The following is a 17,913-nucleotide window of genomic DNA, read 5'->3' as shown; positions in this document are numbered from 1 at the left end:
TGAATACAAGAAATAATGGTCACATATCAAGCATAAAAAAATACACATTCATAGGCATAGCCAGGCTTATATATCCACAGGTTCTTAACACCGCTAGCTTACCTTAGAGGGATTGATGGCTGTAATGATCCACACACAGTGTGCATTGCTGTCATACTGGACTGGGTAGTTAGGGGATGTGATGATTCCTGATGGCCCCCGAAGATGAGCGTCACACATTCTTGCTGTAGGGTAAGATCAGAAAATCTATTGGGTTATCTGAACATAAACTCTGGAATTTATTGTTCAGAATTTAATGTCAGTTATCCGACATATATTTTTGGATTTTTGAATACGGATTGTATTTGCAATGAAACCATATTGATCTTATGCTAGCCATATACATGACATAAAAGTCTTCGGCAATGTGACCAACACATCGATGGTGGACATGTTAGTATTAATGATCTCACCTTCTATATAAGCTAAATGGCCTGATCAGGGATAGGACAGTTTACTCTGAGTGTGCAAAACTGGAAAATGATCTGCTAGATTTTTAATTTCAGCTGAATGACAGGAAGAAACCTCCAACATGGTTAATATAAAATCTGCCATTGGACCACATTCTTTTAAACAATCATTGGCCAAAATTGCCTAAATTTTTAATATTATGTATATGGCCATCTTAAAGCTATATTTCCCTTTTATAGCATTTTCGGTTAGGACATGCTGTTTTTTCCTAGCTGAGTTATCATCCACAAGACAAATAGAATATAATTTCTTAAATATTCATTTTCTCCCACTCTCTTGCAGACCAATTGAATCCCTTCCATACTAAAGTGTTTGCATTTGTGTATACAGTAGTGGGATCTGTATCATAAATGCATAAGGACACATTAGTCAAAATGACTAGAGATGGCACAATCGATTCACTAAGGTTGAGATTCACAATAAATTTGTGTCTCACAGTTTGGAGAATTTTGAAAGATCTCCATAAATGACTATACAATTAGAAATGTATACCAAGCACAGATGGTCAATGCTGTAAGCATAATCAGTTGCCATTGCGCTGCGGATAAGTCAATGGATTTAAGGTCATTTTGTACATGACAATGTTGCACTAGACCCAGGGAATTGGACGAGGCCCAAAATTAGGTGTTATATTGTCGCGAAACAGTCAGACGTCACTCTGCCTGACAACCCAAGGATGCAATTACATATATAAGGAGCCAGGAGATTAACAGCAGGATAAACTGTGCCCCAAGCTACATAGAAACATCTGGCATAAGAAAGGTTAAACCAGACTTTTCTGTTCAGCTAGTCTCATGGAGAAGAATGGGAGGGGGAACATTTCGTAGAAGCAGCTGATCTGGATAGACTCTGGCTCCCTCATTCTTCCCAATGAAGACTGCTAGGCTTGTCTCCACCTCCCCTGTGCGTGGAGTGTGTTTGGGGTGGGTGTGTGGCTCTGAATATCAAGTGTTGCTAGGACAGTGCTGCAGTGAAATGCGATGGCTGGCTGAAAAATCTCACTGACAAGAAGGAATGCTAATTAATGAGCCCCCATGCCACCATTCCGCAGGACAGTTCTTGGCGTGCTTTTAAACCTTTCCCGAAGGAAGGAAAAGGGTTAATATGTTTCTAGGTGACCTTGTGACAGCTAGTATTGCGCAGAGGAGTAGGAGAGGACCCATTCATTATTGTACAAAAGGCACCGACAATTATTTTTCATTCCATTTATAAAACCTTGGTAATTTATCATGCCCCAGTCAGGCTCGTCCTGCTCTTATGTTTAATGCAATGTTAATGCTCCCTCATCACCACTCCCTACAAAGAGCCTGGCAGATTGACAGACGCATTGCTACACTTCTGTGACACGTACGTCAGGTTGCACAAGGGTATTTCTCAGCTTCACAACATGGAGTAAAGGGTGCTGGTGCAATACGTCAAATATTAATTATCTTCCAAAGTCAATACAAGTCTGCTTTATCTACAGCATCTTGCAACGTAACATTGTTACTACACCGGAACACCTTTCTAATACTAAACATTCTCTTAAGATTTTGTCATAAAAATAATAATGGTGAACCTGCAATAATATAATAAAAATGTACATACATTGATATATTCTGTCCTAGAGTTCCTATAATGTCACCTTTATAGGTAGGAATATTCCAATACTATAGAAGTCATAACATAAAATAAGATGCTTGGCAGTCTGTATTTTCTGTCTGGACCAGCAGTTACAGACTATCATAAAACAGTCTATAGTTACAGATTTATAAGAAGGCTGCTTGCATTTTGCTCAACATAAACTGCTCCAGTACGTTTTCATGGCTGCACATCTCCATATTGAATTTAACATAAAGAAGTCATGTAACTCTCTATAACTGATGAGATGCAGCGAGTTGGTTCCATAATGCTTCACGAAAAAAATGAATGCCATTATATCTTTGGCAAAATTTGAGCACCTTGGATCAATATGTCCAATATCCCCTGTCTGCCATACTATCTCCATCTACAGTCCTATGAAAAAGTTTGGGTACCCCTATTAATCTTAATCATTTTTAGTTCTAAATATTTTGGTGTTTGCAACAGCCATTTCAGTTTGATATATCTAATAACTGATGGACACAGTAATATTTCAGGATTGAAATGAGGTTTATTGTACTAACAGAAAATGCGCAATATGCATTAAACCAAAATTTGACCGGTGCAAAAGTATGGGCACCCTTATCATTTTATTGATTTGAATACTCCTAACTACTTTTTACTGACTTACTGAAGCACAAAATTGGTTTTGTAACCTCAGTGAGCTTTGAACTTCATAGCCAGGTGTATCCAATCATGAGAAAAGGTATTTAAGGTGGCCAATTGCAAGTTGTTCTACTATTTGAATCTCCTCTGAAGAGTGGCATCATGGGCTACTCAAAACAACTCTCAAATGATCTGAAAACAAAGATTGTTCAACATAGTTGTTCAGCGGAAGGATACAAAAAGCTGTCTCAGAGATTTAACCTGTCAGTTTCCACTGTGAGGAACATAGTAAGGAAATGGAAGACCACAGGGACAGTTCTTGTTAAGCCCAGAAGTGGCAGGCCAAGAAAAATATCAGAAAGGCAGAGAAGAAGAATGGTGAGAACAGTCAAGGACAATCCACAGACCACCTCCAAAGAGCTGCAGCATCATCTTGCTGCAGATGGTGTCATTGTGCATCGGTCAACTATACAGCGCACTTTGCACAAATAGAAGCTGTATGGGAGAGTGATGAGAAAGAAGCCGTTTCTGCACGTACGCCACAAATAGAGTTGCCTGAGGTATGAAAAAGCACATTTGGACAAGGCAGCTTCATTTTGGAAACAAAAATTGAGTTGTTTGGTTATAAAAAAAAAGGCGTTATGCTTGGCGTCCAAAAAGAAACAGCATTCCAAGAAAAACACATGCTACCCACTGTAAAATTTGGTGGAGGTTCCATCATGCTTTGGGGCTGTGTGGCCAATGCCGGCATCGGGAATCTTGTTAAAGTTGAGGGTCGCATGGATTCCACTCAGTATCAGCAGATTCTTGAGAATAATGTTCAAGAATCAGTGACGAAGTTGAAGTTACGCCGGGGATGGATATTTCAGCAAGACAATGATCCAAAACACCGCTCCAAATCCTCAGGCATTCATGCAGAGGAACAATTACAATGTTCTGGAATGGCCATCCCAGTCCCCAGACCTGAATATCATTGAACATCTGTGGGATGATTTGAAGCGGGCTGTCCATGCTCGGCGACCATCTAACTTAACTGAACTTGAATTGTTTGTCCAAAATACCTTTATCCAGGATCCAGGAACTGATTAAAAGCTACAGGAAGCGACTAGAGGCTGTTATCTTTGCAAAAGGAGGATGTACTAAATATTAATGTCACTTTTCTGTTGAGGTGCCCATACTTTTGCACCGGTCAAATTTTGGTTTAATGCATATTGCACATTTTCTGTTAGTACAATAAACCTCATTTCAATCCTGAAATATTACTGTGTCCATCAGTTATTAGATATATCAAACTGAAATGGCTGTTGCAAATACCAAAATATTTAGAACTAAAAATGATTAAGATTAATAGGGGTGCCCAAACTTTTTCATAGGACTGTATAATCTGCCTATATGGTCAAGTGGGTTGGCTGGTCTCCTTCCATTGGGCAGGGTCCCCTTTATCTCTCAGCTCTCTGTATTGCAGCGTCATTTACCCTATCCTATGTCATTGTTCTTATATGTGACTTATGGTTTGTATTTTTGATACTTTTCAATAAATATCTTTGAAACTAAAAAACGCCTGCAAAATATGCAAGTGAAGACTCAAGTGACTACTTAGTCGCTGGGCCTGGTCAATCTTCATTATAGGGGTTGTCCGGTACCATATCGATTTCCACAGGATAGGTTATCAGTATATGATCTGTCAGGGTCTAAGCTACTTTAAACACAGCCAACGGTGTACTTGAAATGAGGTCTATCACAGCAGGTTCCCCCATGGGACAGCCCTGCAGGCCTGAGGTGCTGTTCCTGTAGGGCTGGGCGATTAACCAAATTAATTTTATTAATTCACCCATAAGGAGTTTGAGTATGTCACGTGCTCACGCTCACAAGCAAAGTGAGTACTATAAGGGGGAACTCACACGGAGTAAAGTGGCGCGCAATCTGGCACGTATACGCGTGTCAGAAGTTAGCAGCGCGTAATTTTGTGGCCGTAATTTTGCGGCCGCAAAAATTACAGGCGCAAAATAACGCGCGTTATATGATCGTAATCCCCATTGAAATCAATGGGATCTTTTTTGAGCGCGCAAACTTCTGACACGCGCATACGTGCCAGATTGCGCACCACTTTACTACGTGTGAGTTCCCCCTAACTGTCAAGTATTACACAATGGAGATACAATGGTAATGTCCATGCTCAAAGTTGTTTCTGATTGCAGACATTAAATGCCATAAGGCCACCGATAATCCTCCTTCACCCTTACCTGTTGTTGCTGGTACTGCTCTCTTGCTACCAGATCACAGTAGCCATCTGGCTAGTATGGCAGCCTAGAGCCATGTGAAGGCAACCTGGCTTGTCATAGTAATACAACTATTGAGGCCTGCTTGTCAAACCTCAGTAATACTTATACAAGAATGTACAGACTGCAATACAGTGGTATTGCACTCTATGGTACATTGCAGGTTTAGGCATAAAAAAGTTTAAAAAATAGTGTAAAAGAGAAAAAGTTTTCAAAAGTGTTAAAACCATAGAGAATATATTGTGGATATATGGTACTGGGAGTGTGTTATATTATTCCCAATGTGGATGTAGCTGCTGTAAAAGCAGGTTCACGCCTGCTCCATTCATTTCAATGACAGTGTTGGAAATAGGTGAAGTACAGCACTTCTACAGTACATCATTGCCATTGAAGTGATGTGTTCACAACAGGGTTAAAAAAGACCCAGTTCTCAGGATCAGTGGTGGTGGTGGGCACAATTCTTTATGTATAAAAATACAAACACATTAGACATCCCACATCAAAAAATGCCCAAACTATAAAAACTATCACCCTATATGATTAAAAACATAGCAGTAAAAAGAAAAATATCAAAATAGCCAAATCTCATACTTTCTCTGTTTTGCCCCCCCCCCCAAAGTAAATACATAAAATAAAATGGTGAGCAAAACAATAAACATTCCTCCAAATGGTATGTATTAACATGTCATCTTGTCCCGCAAAAAAAGACAACTCTGTATACATTCACAAATATAAAAAAGTTACTGGCGTCAGAATTTGACAGAGATTCAAATTGAAAATTTTCCCTAGGGACAGGGGCAGGGAAAATTCTGGGACAGACCAAACACACAAGAGAACAGGAGAATACAGAAAGGTGAGCATTAGCGTTTTTTTTTTTTACTTTGTTTGATCCATTGTACTGGGGTAACTGGAGGGAAAATATATACTGTGGGGGCAACTGCAGGGGCATTATAATTTGGGCAGGTCAGGTATGCCTAAGTGGTAGTGGAGCCCTACCTTTGAAACCTTTGCATGGATCAATTCAGGTATAAGGAGTTGCACAACAGCCCTGTTCACCGCATAGAGGTGGTTTGAGGAAAGCGCAGCATCACTCTTATTACTTGAAGGGGTTGGCCACTTTCAGACCAATATTGACAAACAAATGTACAATAAAAAGATATACAATTTTCCAATATACTTTCTGTATCAATTCCTCAAGGTTTTCTAGATTTCGGCTTGCTGTCATTCATTCTGTTACTTCTAGTGGATAAAACTCTGACCATGGTCATGTGATTTACGGTCCATGGTCATGTGATGAGCACACAGGTGCACGGCTGATTACCAGGCAGATGTCTGATTACTGTGCTGTCACTATAACGAGCGGCACCTGTGTGCTCATCACATGACCATGGACCGTAAATCACATGATCATGGTCAGAGTTTTATCCACTAGAAGTAACAGAATGACAGCAAGCAGAGATCTAGAAAACCGTGAGGAATTGATACAGAAAGTATATTGGAAAATTGTATATCTTTTTATTGTAAATTTGTTTGTCAATATTGGTCTGAAAATGGCCAACCCCTTTAAATAGGAGTAGTGCTGCGTGTGCTCCCCTGTCAGCCAGTAGCTTTTGGCAACCAGACCACAACTATCAAATACTAATGACCAATCCTGTGAACAGGTCATCAGTAGAGATGAGCGAACACTAAAATGTTCGAGGTTCGAAATTCGATTCGAACAGCCGCTCACTGTTCGAGTGTTCGAATGGGTTTCGAACCCCATTATAGTCTATGGGGAACATAAACTCGTTAAGGGGGAAACCCAAATTCGTGTCTGGAGGGTCACCAAGTCCACTATGACACCCCAGGAAATGATACCAACACCCTGGAATGACACTGGGACAGCAGCGGAAGCATGTCTGGGGGCATAAAAGTCACTTTATTTCATGGAAATCCCTGTCAGTTTGCGATTTTCGCAAGCTAACTTTTCCCCATAGAAATGCATTGGCCAGTGCTGATTGGCCAGAGTACGGAACTCGACCAATCAGCGCTGGCTCTGCTGGAGGAGGCGGAGTCTAAGATAGCTCCACACCAGTCTCCATTCAGGTCCGACCTTAGACTCCGCCTCCTCCGGCAGAGCCAGCGCTGATTGGCCGAAGGCTGGCCAATGCATTCCTATGCGAATGCAGACTTAGCAGTGCTGAGTCAGTTTTGCTCAACTACACATCTGATGCACACTCGGCACTGCTACATCAGATGTAGCAATCTGATGTAGCAGAGCCGAGGGTGCACTAGAACCCCTGTGCAAACTCAGTTCACGCTAATAGAATGCATTGGCCAGCGCTGATTGGCCAATGCATTCTATTAGCCCGATGAAGTAGAGCTGAATGTGTGTGCTAAGCACACACATTCAGCACTGCTTCATCAAGCCAATACAATGCATTAGCCAGTGCTGATTGGCCAGAGTACGGAATTCGGCCAATCAGCGCTGGCTCTGCTGGAGGAGGCGGAGTCTAAGATCGCTCCACACCAGTCTCCATTCAGGTCCGACCTTAGACTCCGCCTCCTCCGGCAGAGCCAGCGCTGATTGGCCGAAGGCTGGCCAATGCATTCCTATGCGAATGCAGACTTAGCAGTGCTGAGTCAGTTTTGCTCAACTACACATCTGATGCACACTCGGCACTGCTACATCAGATGTAGCAATCTGATGTAGCAGAGCCGAGGGTGCACTAGAACCCCTGTGCAAACTCAGTTCACGCTAATAGAATGCATTGGCCAGCGCTGATTGGCCAATGCATTCTATTAGCCCGATGAAGTAGAGCTGAATGTGTGTGCTAAGCACACACATTCAGCACTGCTTCATCAAGCCAATACAATGCATTAGCCAGTGCTGATTGGCCAGAGTACGGAATTCGGCCAATCAGCGCTGGCTCTGCTGGAGGAGGCGGAGTCTAAGATCGCTCCACACCAGTCTCCATTCAGGTCCGACCTTAGACTCCGCCTCCTCCGGCAGAGCCAGCGCTGATTGGCCGAAGGCTGGCCAATGCATTCCTATGCGAATGCAGACTTAGCAGTGCTGAGTCAGTTTTGCTCAACTACACATCTGATGCACACTCGGCACTGCTACATCAGATGTAGCAATCTGATGTAGCAGAGCCGAGGGTGCACTAGAACCCCTGTGCAAACTCAGTTCACGCTAATAGAATGCATTGGCCAGCGCTGATTGGCCAATGCATTCTATTAGCCCGATGAAGTAGAGCTGAATGTGTGTGCTAAGCACACACATTCAGCACTGCTTCATCAAGCCAATACAATGCATTAGCCAGTGCTGATTGGCCAGAGTACGGAATTCGGCCAATCAGCGCTGGCTCTGCTGGAGGAGGCGGAGTCTAAGATCGCTCCACACCAGTCTCCATTCAGGTCCGACCTTAGACTCCGCCTCCTCCGGCAGAGCCAGCGCTGATTGGCCGAAGGCTGGCCAATGCATTCCTATGCGAATGCAGACTTAGCAGTGCTGAGTCAGTTTTGCTCAACTACACATCTGATGCACACTCGGCACTGCTACATCAGATGTAGCAATCTGATGTAGCAGAGCCGAGGGTGCACTAGAACCCCTGTGCAAACTCAGTTCACGCTAATAGAATGCATTGGCCAGCGCTGATTGGCCAATGCATTCTATTAGCCCGATGAAGTAGAGCTGAATGTGTGTGCTAAGCACACACATTCAGCACTGCTTCATCAAGCCAATACAATGCATTAGCCAGTGCTGATTGGCCAGAGTACGGAATTCGGCCAATCAGCGCTGGCCAATGCATTCTATTAGCCCGATGAAGTAGAGCTGAATGTGTGTGCTAAGCACACACATTCAGCACTGCTTCATCAAGCCAATACAATGCATTAGCCAGTGCTGATTGGCCAGAGTACGGAATTCGGCCAATCAGCGCTGGCTCTGCCGGAGGAGGCGGAGTCTAAGGTCGGACCTGAATGGAGACTGGTGTGGAGCGATCTTAGACTCCGCCTCCTCCAGCAGAGCCAGCGCTGATTGGTCGAGTTCCGTACTCTGGCCAATCAGCGCTGGCCAATGCATTCTATTAGCCCGATGAAGTAGAGCTGAATGTGTGTGCTTAGCACACACATTCAGCTCTACTTCATCAGGCTAATAGAATACATTGGCCAATCAGCGCTGGCCAATGCATTCTATTAGCTTGATGAAGCAGAGTGTGCACAAGGGTTCAAGCGCACCCTCGGCTCTGATGTAGCAGAGCTGAGGGTGCACAAGGGTTCAAGTGCACCCTCGGCTCTCCTACATCAGAGCCGAGGGTGCGCTTGAACCCTTGTGCAGCCTCGGCTCTGCTACATCAGAGCCGAGGGTGCGCTTGAACCCTTGTGCACACTCTGCTTCATCAAGCTAATAGAATGCATTGGCCAGCACTGATTGGCCAGAGTACGGAATTCGGCCAATCAGCGCTGGCCAATGCATCCCTATGGGAAAAAGTTTATCTCACAAAAATCACAATTACACACCCGATAGAGCCCCAAAAAGTTATTTTTAATAACATTCCCCCCTAAATAAAGGTTATCCCTAGCTATCCCTGCCTGTACAGCTATCCCTGTCTCATAGTCACAAAGTTCACATTCTCATATGACCCGGATTTGAAATCCACTATTCGTCTAAAATGGAGGTCACCTGATTTCGGCAGCCAATGACTTTTTCCAATTTTTTTCAATGCCCCCAGTGTCGTAGTTCCTGTCCCACCTCCCCTGCGCTGTTATTGGTGCAAAAAAGGCGCCAGGGAAGGTGGGAGGGGAATCGAATTTTGGCGCACTTTACCACGTGGTGTTCGATTCGATTCGAACATGGCGAACACCCTGATATCCGATCGAACATGTGTTCGATAGAACACTGTTCGCTCATCTCTAGTCATCAGTATGAAAAAATAAATTTGGAGCCGAACCATGAGTAGTTAGAGGAATTAGTTTTGCATTGGTCCTGAGATCACTTCTGATGCACAGTCCAAAAGTGATCACTTTGCCTCCACAAGGACAAGCTTGGAGGGTTGGACTGGCCCATGTCCTGACATAAAAATCGGCCTCCAAAAAACAGCAGATGGCAATATTATTTTTATTTGCTTTTGGAGTAAATCACTTGTCTATAAAGTCTATTTCGTTTCGTCTATGTTCATTATCCTATTAGACCTTATAGATAAGTAGTGTGCATGACATGATCTGTATAGAAGGATAATAAATAATTTCAAATAATTCATCTGGTGGGGCCAAGGAAACCCAGTTCTACACTGTGTACATTGCAGATTTTCAGCTTTACGATGGTAGTGCCAAACTGCCCTGCCTTATTTGAACACTGGTATGTATTGAGGAATAAAAAACATATAGATCCTTCTTACTCAAGCCTCTGCTGGTAGGGTTGTGGTCAGTTAGTTTAGGCCTTCATTTCTGGCTTTCTGATCTGCTGTTTTTCAGTTCATGTGCTCCTTGGCAAGTCTTAATATCACTGGGGCTGGCACTTTGTTTTCTGGACGCTGAATCCCTCTCGAACGACATGTGCACCATACTGGGTAAGGTGATTTTAGCTGCCAGAGCCATGATAGCACGGCAATGGAAATGTGTGCCTTGCCTGACGGTGGTGGAGCGTAACCACCATGTAAACTTGGCTTTCACTCTAGAAAGGATGTTGGTACATAAAAAACACATATTCCACTTTCCTTTCCAGATGGGTACTCTGGTTTGATTATTTGGAAAGTGGCACTTATCCGCTTATTAATGGTCCTCCATACCCTCCCATAACAATCCCCAATTAAGTCTGGAGCTTGCTCCCGTCTATGTACGGCAGGTAGTACCTGAGGCAGTTGGGACTACCCTATAAGCATCATTTGAGTATGTATTGATCCCTTACATGAGTATGCAATGAGCTATGCATGGTTATACTGTTCCACTGCATTCTATTTGTTTGTTTGTTTTCTCTTTTTCTTCCCCTCATACCCCCCCCCCCCCCCCCCCCGATGCTTGCATCATTTCCAGCGGAGTATATTATACATACTTGTCCGGTTTCATTCCTTTGTTGCTAATCTCTCAGACCTGAGTATGTTTGATGATCTGCACCTGTGATATTGTCCAATTGGGGCATCACCCTGCGTGTTTGTATGCTATTGTATTGCTGACCCTTGTTTTATCTGTTTTGTTATTACTGTAAAACCTCTTTTTCAGTTTTTCTCAATAATAACTAAATTAGAAACAAACCAACAATAAAGAATAAAAAACATCTGCATCATATGCAAGTGAAGGCTTAGTCACTGGGCCTGGTCAATCTTCATTAAAGGGGTTGTCAGGGATAAATTAAAATTTTACCACTAAGATAAACCTCCTCCATCCACCTAACAGCCAATTTACTCCCTTTAAATAAAATATATTTACCCAGAAATCACTGGTAAAGGTATTTGGGTGCACTATTTAACCCAATGATAGCACTAACAGACCTTTTTTGAAATTTTTTTTTTTGCCTGAAAAACCCCTTTAAGCCTACACCTATTTCACTGATTGATGTAGAGCTGAGAACCAGCAGATGGGTAAAGTGTTTGTGTGGTGGAGCAATCAATTTTCATCTACGCATGCACCAATCCCGGGCTCACTCCTAAGTCATCGAGACTTACAGACCAAAACTGATTACTCTGCCTACACAAAGGCAAACACTCTGCACATGCAGCAATTTCAGTTGTGCCCAAGAATTTGTGCAGCCTGTGAATGACATTAGACATCACCCGCCATCAAGCAACAGACCATAGGAAGAATGACTAGAATGCTTAGATGTCCTGATATGAACAAGGACATTTGATGATTCATTTTCATAGGGTGGGGGAGTTTTGTTCAAGTAGGCAGCACTAATGGAGGTACTGTAACTTTAGTAAGATATTTTAAAGGTCACGGATGGATATATGGTGGTATACTTGCATAGTAATATATTTAGAATTAGAATCAGGGTTAAGTCCAGTAGTACAGAGGGCTGGCTGGTGTCCACTCTTGCTCAAGGGACCACCAACAGCTACAGTTATTTTATGACACTGCAGCACTGATGGGTGTCAGAATCATCTTGTCATATACAATATGCTCTACTGCTCACAGCTGGTGACTCCAAAACGTCAACGGGAGCACATACAGTGTACATTACTTGCTTGCATAGCAGCAAAAAAGATGACCAGCTTGAGAGGCTGAATGTGTGTGATCAAGCATTAACGCTTTAAGTGCCTGACATTTTACAGTTCTAATGGAAGTAGCAAGGGTAAAGGAGAATGTGAAATCACATCTACAGTAGTCATAAGAAAGAACTAATTAGAATAACCTCAGATGACCCAAGGGCAGAAGATATCTACTGCTTTGTCTCACTGAGATAGCACAGAGCTCCCTATAAGGATAGTCTAGCGATTCACTTCCTAGAGATCATTAAGGGAAATCTAGTCATTGCAGGTCAGCAGCACATAACATGGCACAACTTTTGCCACAGAACTGTAGATATTCTAACAACTTGTCATGCTATGGAATTCCAGATGGATTATATTAATAATGCCACTAGTGCACTGGGTCATGGTTTATGGGGATATATACGAGTAGATTATCAGTGTAAAGAATCCCTGGTCATTCACAGTTTACAAAGTATACTGCTACATATAGTATATAATAATGCAGTCTTTTTCACCAGTACGTTGCAGAACTAATATTTGCTGATCAACCAATCCAAAATCTCTGTAATGTGTCATAGTTAAAATATATATATATTGCCACAATAAGATATATATCTTGGAATACACTTCCAAAAACATACGTTGTAAGACACTACTTCCTTGCTGTTACCTCTGCAAATGGGTCGGTGATCACTCCAGGCGGCGAACATGTCGCTTACTTTCATGCAAGTGATGCTTTTGGAACCCTGAAGATCGTAACCATCATTGCACAGGAACTGGATGCTGGAGCCAAGCCTATCAGGAATAACACATGTGTAAAAGGATTGTGGAAGGATTCACTAACCTCACAAATTTGATGCAACTATTCTAAAATGGACAGCACTTGGAGATGAACTTTGGAGATTCCACAATATACAATATGCCAAATAACCTCCCTATCTGCTTGTATGCAAAAGCAAAATGTAAGATTTCAATGAATGGGAATAGATAGAAGCATCACTTTTTTACTTGCCCATCAATATGTGATTTGTGGCTATTATTGGAGTAGGTAAGGGTCACCTTCCATATGAAGATGATGCAGGTACTGTTATCTGATGGATAGTAGGGGTAATAGAAATCCTAATACACAATGATAGATACAAGATACATTTCTGAGGGTAAATTTCATTCCAATAGTTTGTATTTACATTCTTCAATAACCAGGAATGAGATTTTCTCATGATGCGTTTTCCTTCCAATTCCCTAAACACATTAGCTCCCACCAACTGCGAAGGGGCTAAATTAACCCCTGCATTTGTACGACATTGATTTCCTGCTCCACCTGATAACATTTCAGAACCCAATCTTCTATGCTGAAGAGATGTTTGATAAATATCGACTCTTCTCTCCCTCTTTCTATAAAAACAGCATAATGTATAATATTGATATCCAGTATTTCCCAGCAGCTTCATGATTTATTGTATTATCACGGCCATTACAAATCTTCTAGATGATTCCGTAGCTAGGGAACTGAGAATAGCATTTCAGTGTATCTCAAGCCCCATCTGTCGGCAGAATGTATTCATTTTCATTATAGTATTACTTTTAGGGGAAAGGTTACAGGGGTAGTATGATAGAGCAGGGCACTTATTGATAGGACTGGATGCAAAAGGCTGTCTAGGTCTACCCATTTTATCTATACATTGGTTATGTTGTGCAGGTTATTCTGGATGCCCTGAAAAACTGAAGATTTAGTGAAAGCACATAGGTGTCCAGACATAAAAAGTACATTGATTTCTAATGCTTCAACTGATTACAACAGTTAAAATCTGTATTTATGCTGCTATTTTGGCATGATGTTTCAGGAGAATGCAATGATTTATGAATACACAGGAATATGGAAAATAGATCAGAGAATAAATATACCATGTGGTTCCTGTAACATAAATTACTGCAGAAATCAATTTATTTTCATATATTTGGGATTATTCTACTGAAACTATATTGAACATGCTCCTTGACCTTTTCTATGCGGTAGCAAAATGTCTACAATTCATCATTGCTTAAAAGACAACAAAAATAACAAAATGCATAAACTACAGTACTAACAATGCATTAACCTTTCTATGGCGTTCCACTGAATTACACATATAGAAAATGGAAATGAATTGTGACTTTCAGATCTGCACTGCTGCATAACATACACAAATATGATCTTGATGGACCCTGTCACTCGTATCCATAGCTTTATCTAGAAACTTTTGGAGCTTCGCAGTTTGTGTGGCATCTAAGGCTGGCACATTTAGTAATCTTTGCGCATCATAAGCGTATACAAGTGAAAGACGTGAGACAACGTTGTTATATCATGTAATATGCAATTGTGATCGAAAAATATAACATGCAGGAACCTTTAATCATCACTGGATCTTTGGTACTAACAGATATGCACATTAGTTTTCTTCCTTCTGGATGAGACCTATTAGCCAAACCAGACATCTATTTGTAGACAACTGTTTCAGAGGGTAATGGTCTTCACTACTAGCATTGACTATACAGTATATAACTCAACATACACTAGCTGAAACTTTTTGATTAGCAACCCCCATTCCTAAATTGCATACAAGGTAATGAAGGTGATGAAGGGTAAGCACCTCAAAACAGTTGTCTACAAATGGAAGTCTGGTTTGGTTGACATATGATAGTTTTCATCATGGAGAAGAGCTAAGTTGCATTACTTTTCAGTGAACAAATTGTCTCTATACACCAGCTAATTTTTTTTCATTCAAAACCAGTATACCTCTACCCTTCCCAAAGCTAACATCAGGATAATGCAACAAGAGACCTTCTAGGATCCCCAAGATCACCAGAAAGAATCCATAGATCAGTAATGGAAAAAAAGTGGATGTCAAGAATGGGGAAGCACTCACTAAAGTGTGATGGTCTCTTCTTTCTTGTGACTGGGAGCCCACCTCATACTTAATACAGTTTCTAACAATTCTAGATGTCAAAGTTAAAGTTGATATTTAAATGAAATACATTAGCATCCAAAAACACCCTTTGTTCAATCAGATGCTTATATCAATGCTATAAGCTAAATAAAGGTAATAAGGAGTTAAAAAGCAGGAAAAAAGTCCTCTCACCTGAAATCTGAACCTATTCTTTTTCCATGTTCTGGAGTTCCTGGGTCGGGACACAAGTGGTGTCCTTGGTAAACACCCACCTGAGTTACTAAAATGCAAAAGAGAGAGCATACACAGAGAGGAATCACTCCACACACGGCTGACTGCAACAGCAAGGCTGTTGGATAATGTAATCACATAAGTATACAGCAACTGGCATTTTAGGGTTTCACATGTTTCACTTACAAATAAGGTAATTGAATGAACATGATTTGCTCTCCAAACCAAAAACCTTCCCTCCCGCTTCCCTTTTGATGCAAGCATACATTGCAATTTGGAAAATGCATTTTTATCACTTAGCAATTTCATAAATATCAATGAGCCTATTATAACGTTTTACCCATTTTATAGTACGATCACCCATTCAGCTCAGAAGAAACCAATTATCTAGAACAGAAGAAGACTTGATTCTACTGAGCTGTTTGGAGGTATATATCTGTTACAAAGGCATAACGCATCAAGACCTCATTGTTTCTTCCAGGATCCTTGAGTAATGGTTGATTAAGAAATTTAATCTTGAAGACTTGAAAGAGATTGTGATGTAGTTTGTTAAAACTGGTAAAGATGATGTTTTTCCTTGGACATATCTTAATATTTGGAGATCAGTTATTTCCAACCAGAATAGAAGACTAGAAACCTATCGATAGCACTCATTCAGACACACTCACACTCACAGACACTAACATCACCAGCGCAGTGGAAGGATATAGCATGTGGATATGCGTTCTGTATGTTTCCATTATTTGGAAACATTACCTGGAATATTTCCTAACAGCCGCATGGATAAGTGTAAGTGGTATGATCCAAACTGGAAATGAATTCTAAGCAACAAGACACAAACTAGAATATATTATTACACTCAGCGTATTCACTATACACTACAGTCTTTCAGATACTTTATATCACCACATTTATGTGCCCCACAGCCCAGGACTGATTTAGAAATGCTGGTATCCAGCCAACATTTTGTCACAGAGTTTTGCCTGGTAAACCCAATGGAAACATCCAAGCATCCTCAAAAACACATAAAAGCTGTGTTCAAGAACATTGGCTTGAATGTTATTCCATGCATTATATACCACAGATGCAGTGTGCCAGCTCTCTTTGCTAACACTGAATCCCCAAACATCCTCAGTAGGTCATGTCGGTAATGAATTTAGACATACTTGATTTAAGAGCAGCATTAAAAGATATGAAAACAGAGAGTCTTATCACAATTTCTCCACCTCGTGAGGTTGTTATTGAATTTGGATAGCAGATTGGATTATTTTTGAAGGAGCATACATATATTTATATATTTACTCTGTATGCTGAATATAACAGTACGGTTTTAAGGGTTCTTCTTTAAAAGGATTATTTAAGAGGCAATATAACATTGATTGAATTCTCATTTTTTTAAACAAATGATGCATTATCATAGCTAAATTGAATGTAAAAGAACAATGAACATTGAAAAAGGAAGAACAAGTAAAAATGAGCACATTGTGAATGGATGTGATGTAAAGCCAGGACACTCAATGCACAGAACAGTACCACGTACGGTTAGGTTGACTTTAGAAGAAATGTATGTGATATAGCCAAGTTCAGATGGCGTGCTGGGCGAAGGATGAGTGAAAATAGTTAGATGTGGTAAGTCAAAGATTAGTATACAGAAGCTAAAAGCTAATATAGCAAAACATAAGAGACAAAACAGCAATCTGAAGATGAATATTATGCAAAGCCTACTTTTTGATGGAATAAAGAAGATTCAGTAATGCGACAGTCACAAACATGCAGTGGGAAAGCAATGTAAAATGGTCACTTCTTTAAAAAAAAGAAGACGTGAGAAAAGTACTACCTGATAATATTGATATCTTAGGATTGCTATTTTATTTTATATTATGCTTTCCCTAGAAATATCCTACCGTATGCCAAGCCATTGGAAAGTTTTATATTGATGACTTTAGAAAGGGAAGCTGTGATGGACCTATGCTCACTCGGATATGACCTATAGAATGTGATGTCCTTGGTATGTCATGTCTGCTTCTACTGAACCTCCACAGAGTAAAAGACAAGGGAGTGTGACATAGACCAGAACATCACCTGGCTTCAGTACAGGTGGTAATACAAAAGAAACAGGACGAGAAACTATTGAAGGTAAAATACACCATGGTAGAATCCAGGATAAAATACCGTAAGTGAAAGTTTGAGGGACAAGTAGTGATGTTGTTACGAAAATGAAAGAGAGGAACCATCTATAGTAGTTACAAGGAGAGATGTTAGGAGATGTAAGGACTGTGATAACACAAAATCAAAGTCATATACAAAGAAAATTACACATGAGGTGGGTTGAAACAGTTTCCAAGTATTTTCAACTCTTGCTTGTATTAGTGATGGTGTGTACAATGTATTTCATGTGACTACAGAGGTCAAGTCTCCTGACATTATCAGCTGTCATTTAGAAAGGAAATAGATTATCAGGAAATCTCTTTTGGCCGGAAAAGAAGCACAAAAGATTTTAGTGAAGATAGGAAGAACAAAAGTCTACAGAAAAATATAGCAGGTCAGCACCGTAGTCAACGACTGCATGCT

General features: G+C 41.0%; 1 protein-coding gene across 2 annotated transcripts in view; it reads right to left on the bottom strand.

Annotated features, from left to right (window-relative positions):
• The window catches only part of CSMD2 (CUB and Sushi multiple domains 2), an 801,202-nt gene that overhangs the window by 285,726 nt on the left and 497,563 nt on the right, over positions 1-17,913 (bottom strand). Inside the window, exons 8-10 of one of the 2 annotated variants that reach the window (XM_075264669.1) lie at positions 15,304-15,391; positions 12,855-12,979; positions 103-224 (exon numbers count right to left, since the gene is read on the bottom strand). The exons of the other annotated variant lie outside the window; for it this stretch is intronic. Coding sequence (XP_075120770.1) covers positions 103-224; positions 12,855-12,979; positions 15,304-15,391 — 335 coding nt within the window. The remainder of the gene's footprint in view (positions 1-102; positions 225-12,854; positions 12,980-15,303; positions 15,392-17,913) is intronic. 2 annotated transcript variants of the gene reach the window in all.

The sequence above is a fragment of the Leptodactylus fuscus genome, chromosome 2 (assembly GCF_031893055.1).
Source record: "Leptodactylus fuscus isolate aLepFus1 chromosome 2, aLepFus1.hap2, whole genome shotgun sequence".
Classification (NCBI taxonomy): Eukaryota; Metazoa; Chordata; class Amphibia; order Anura; family Leptodactylidae; genus Leptodactylus; species Leptodactylus fuscus.
Note: the sequence above shows the minus strand (reverse complement) of the source record. Positions and strands in the feature narration are given on the sequence as shown.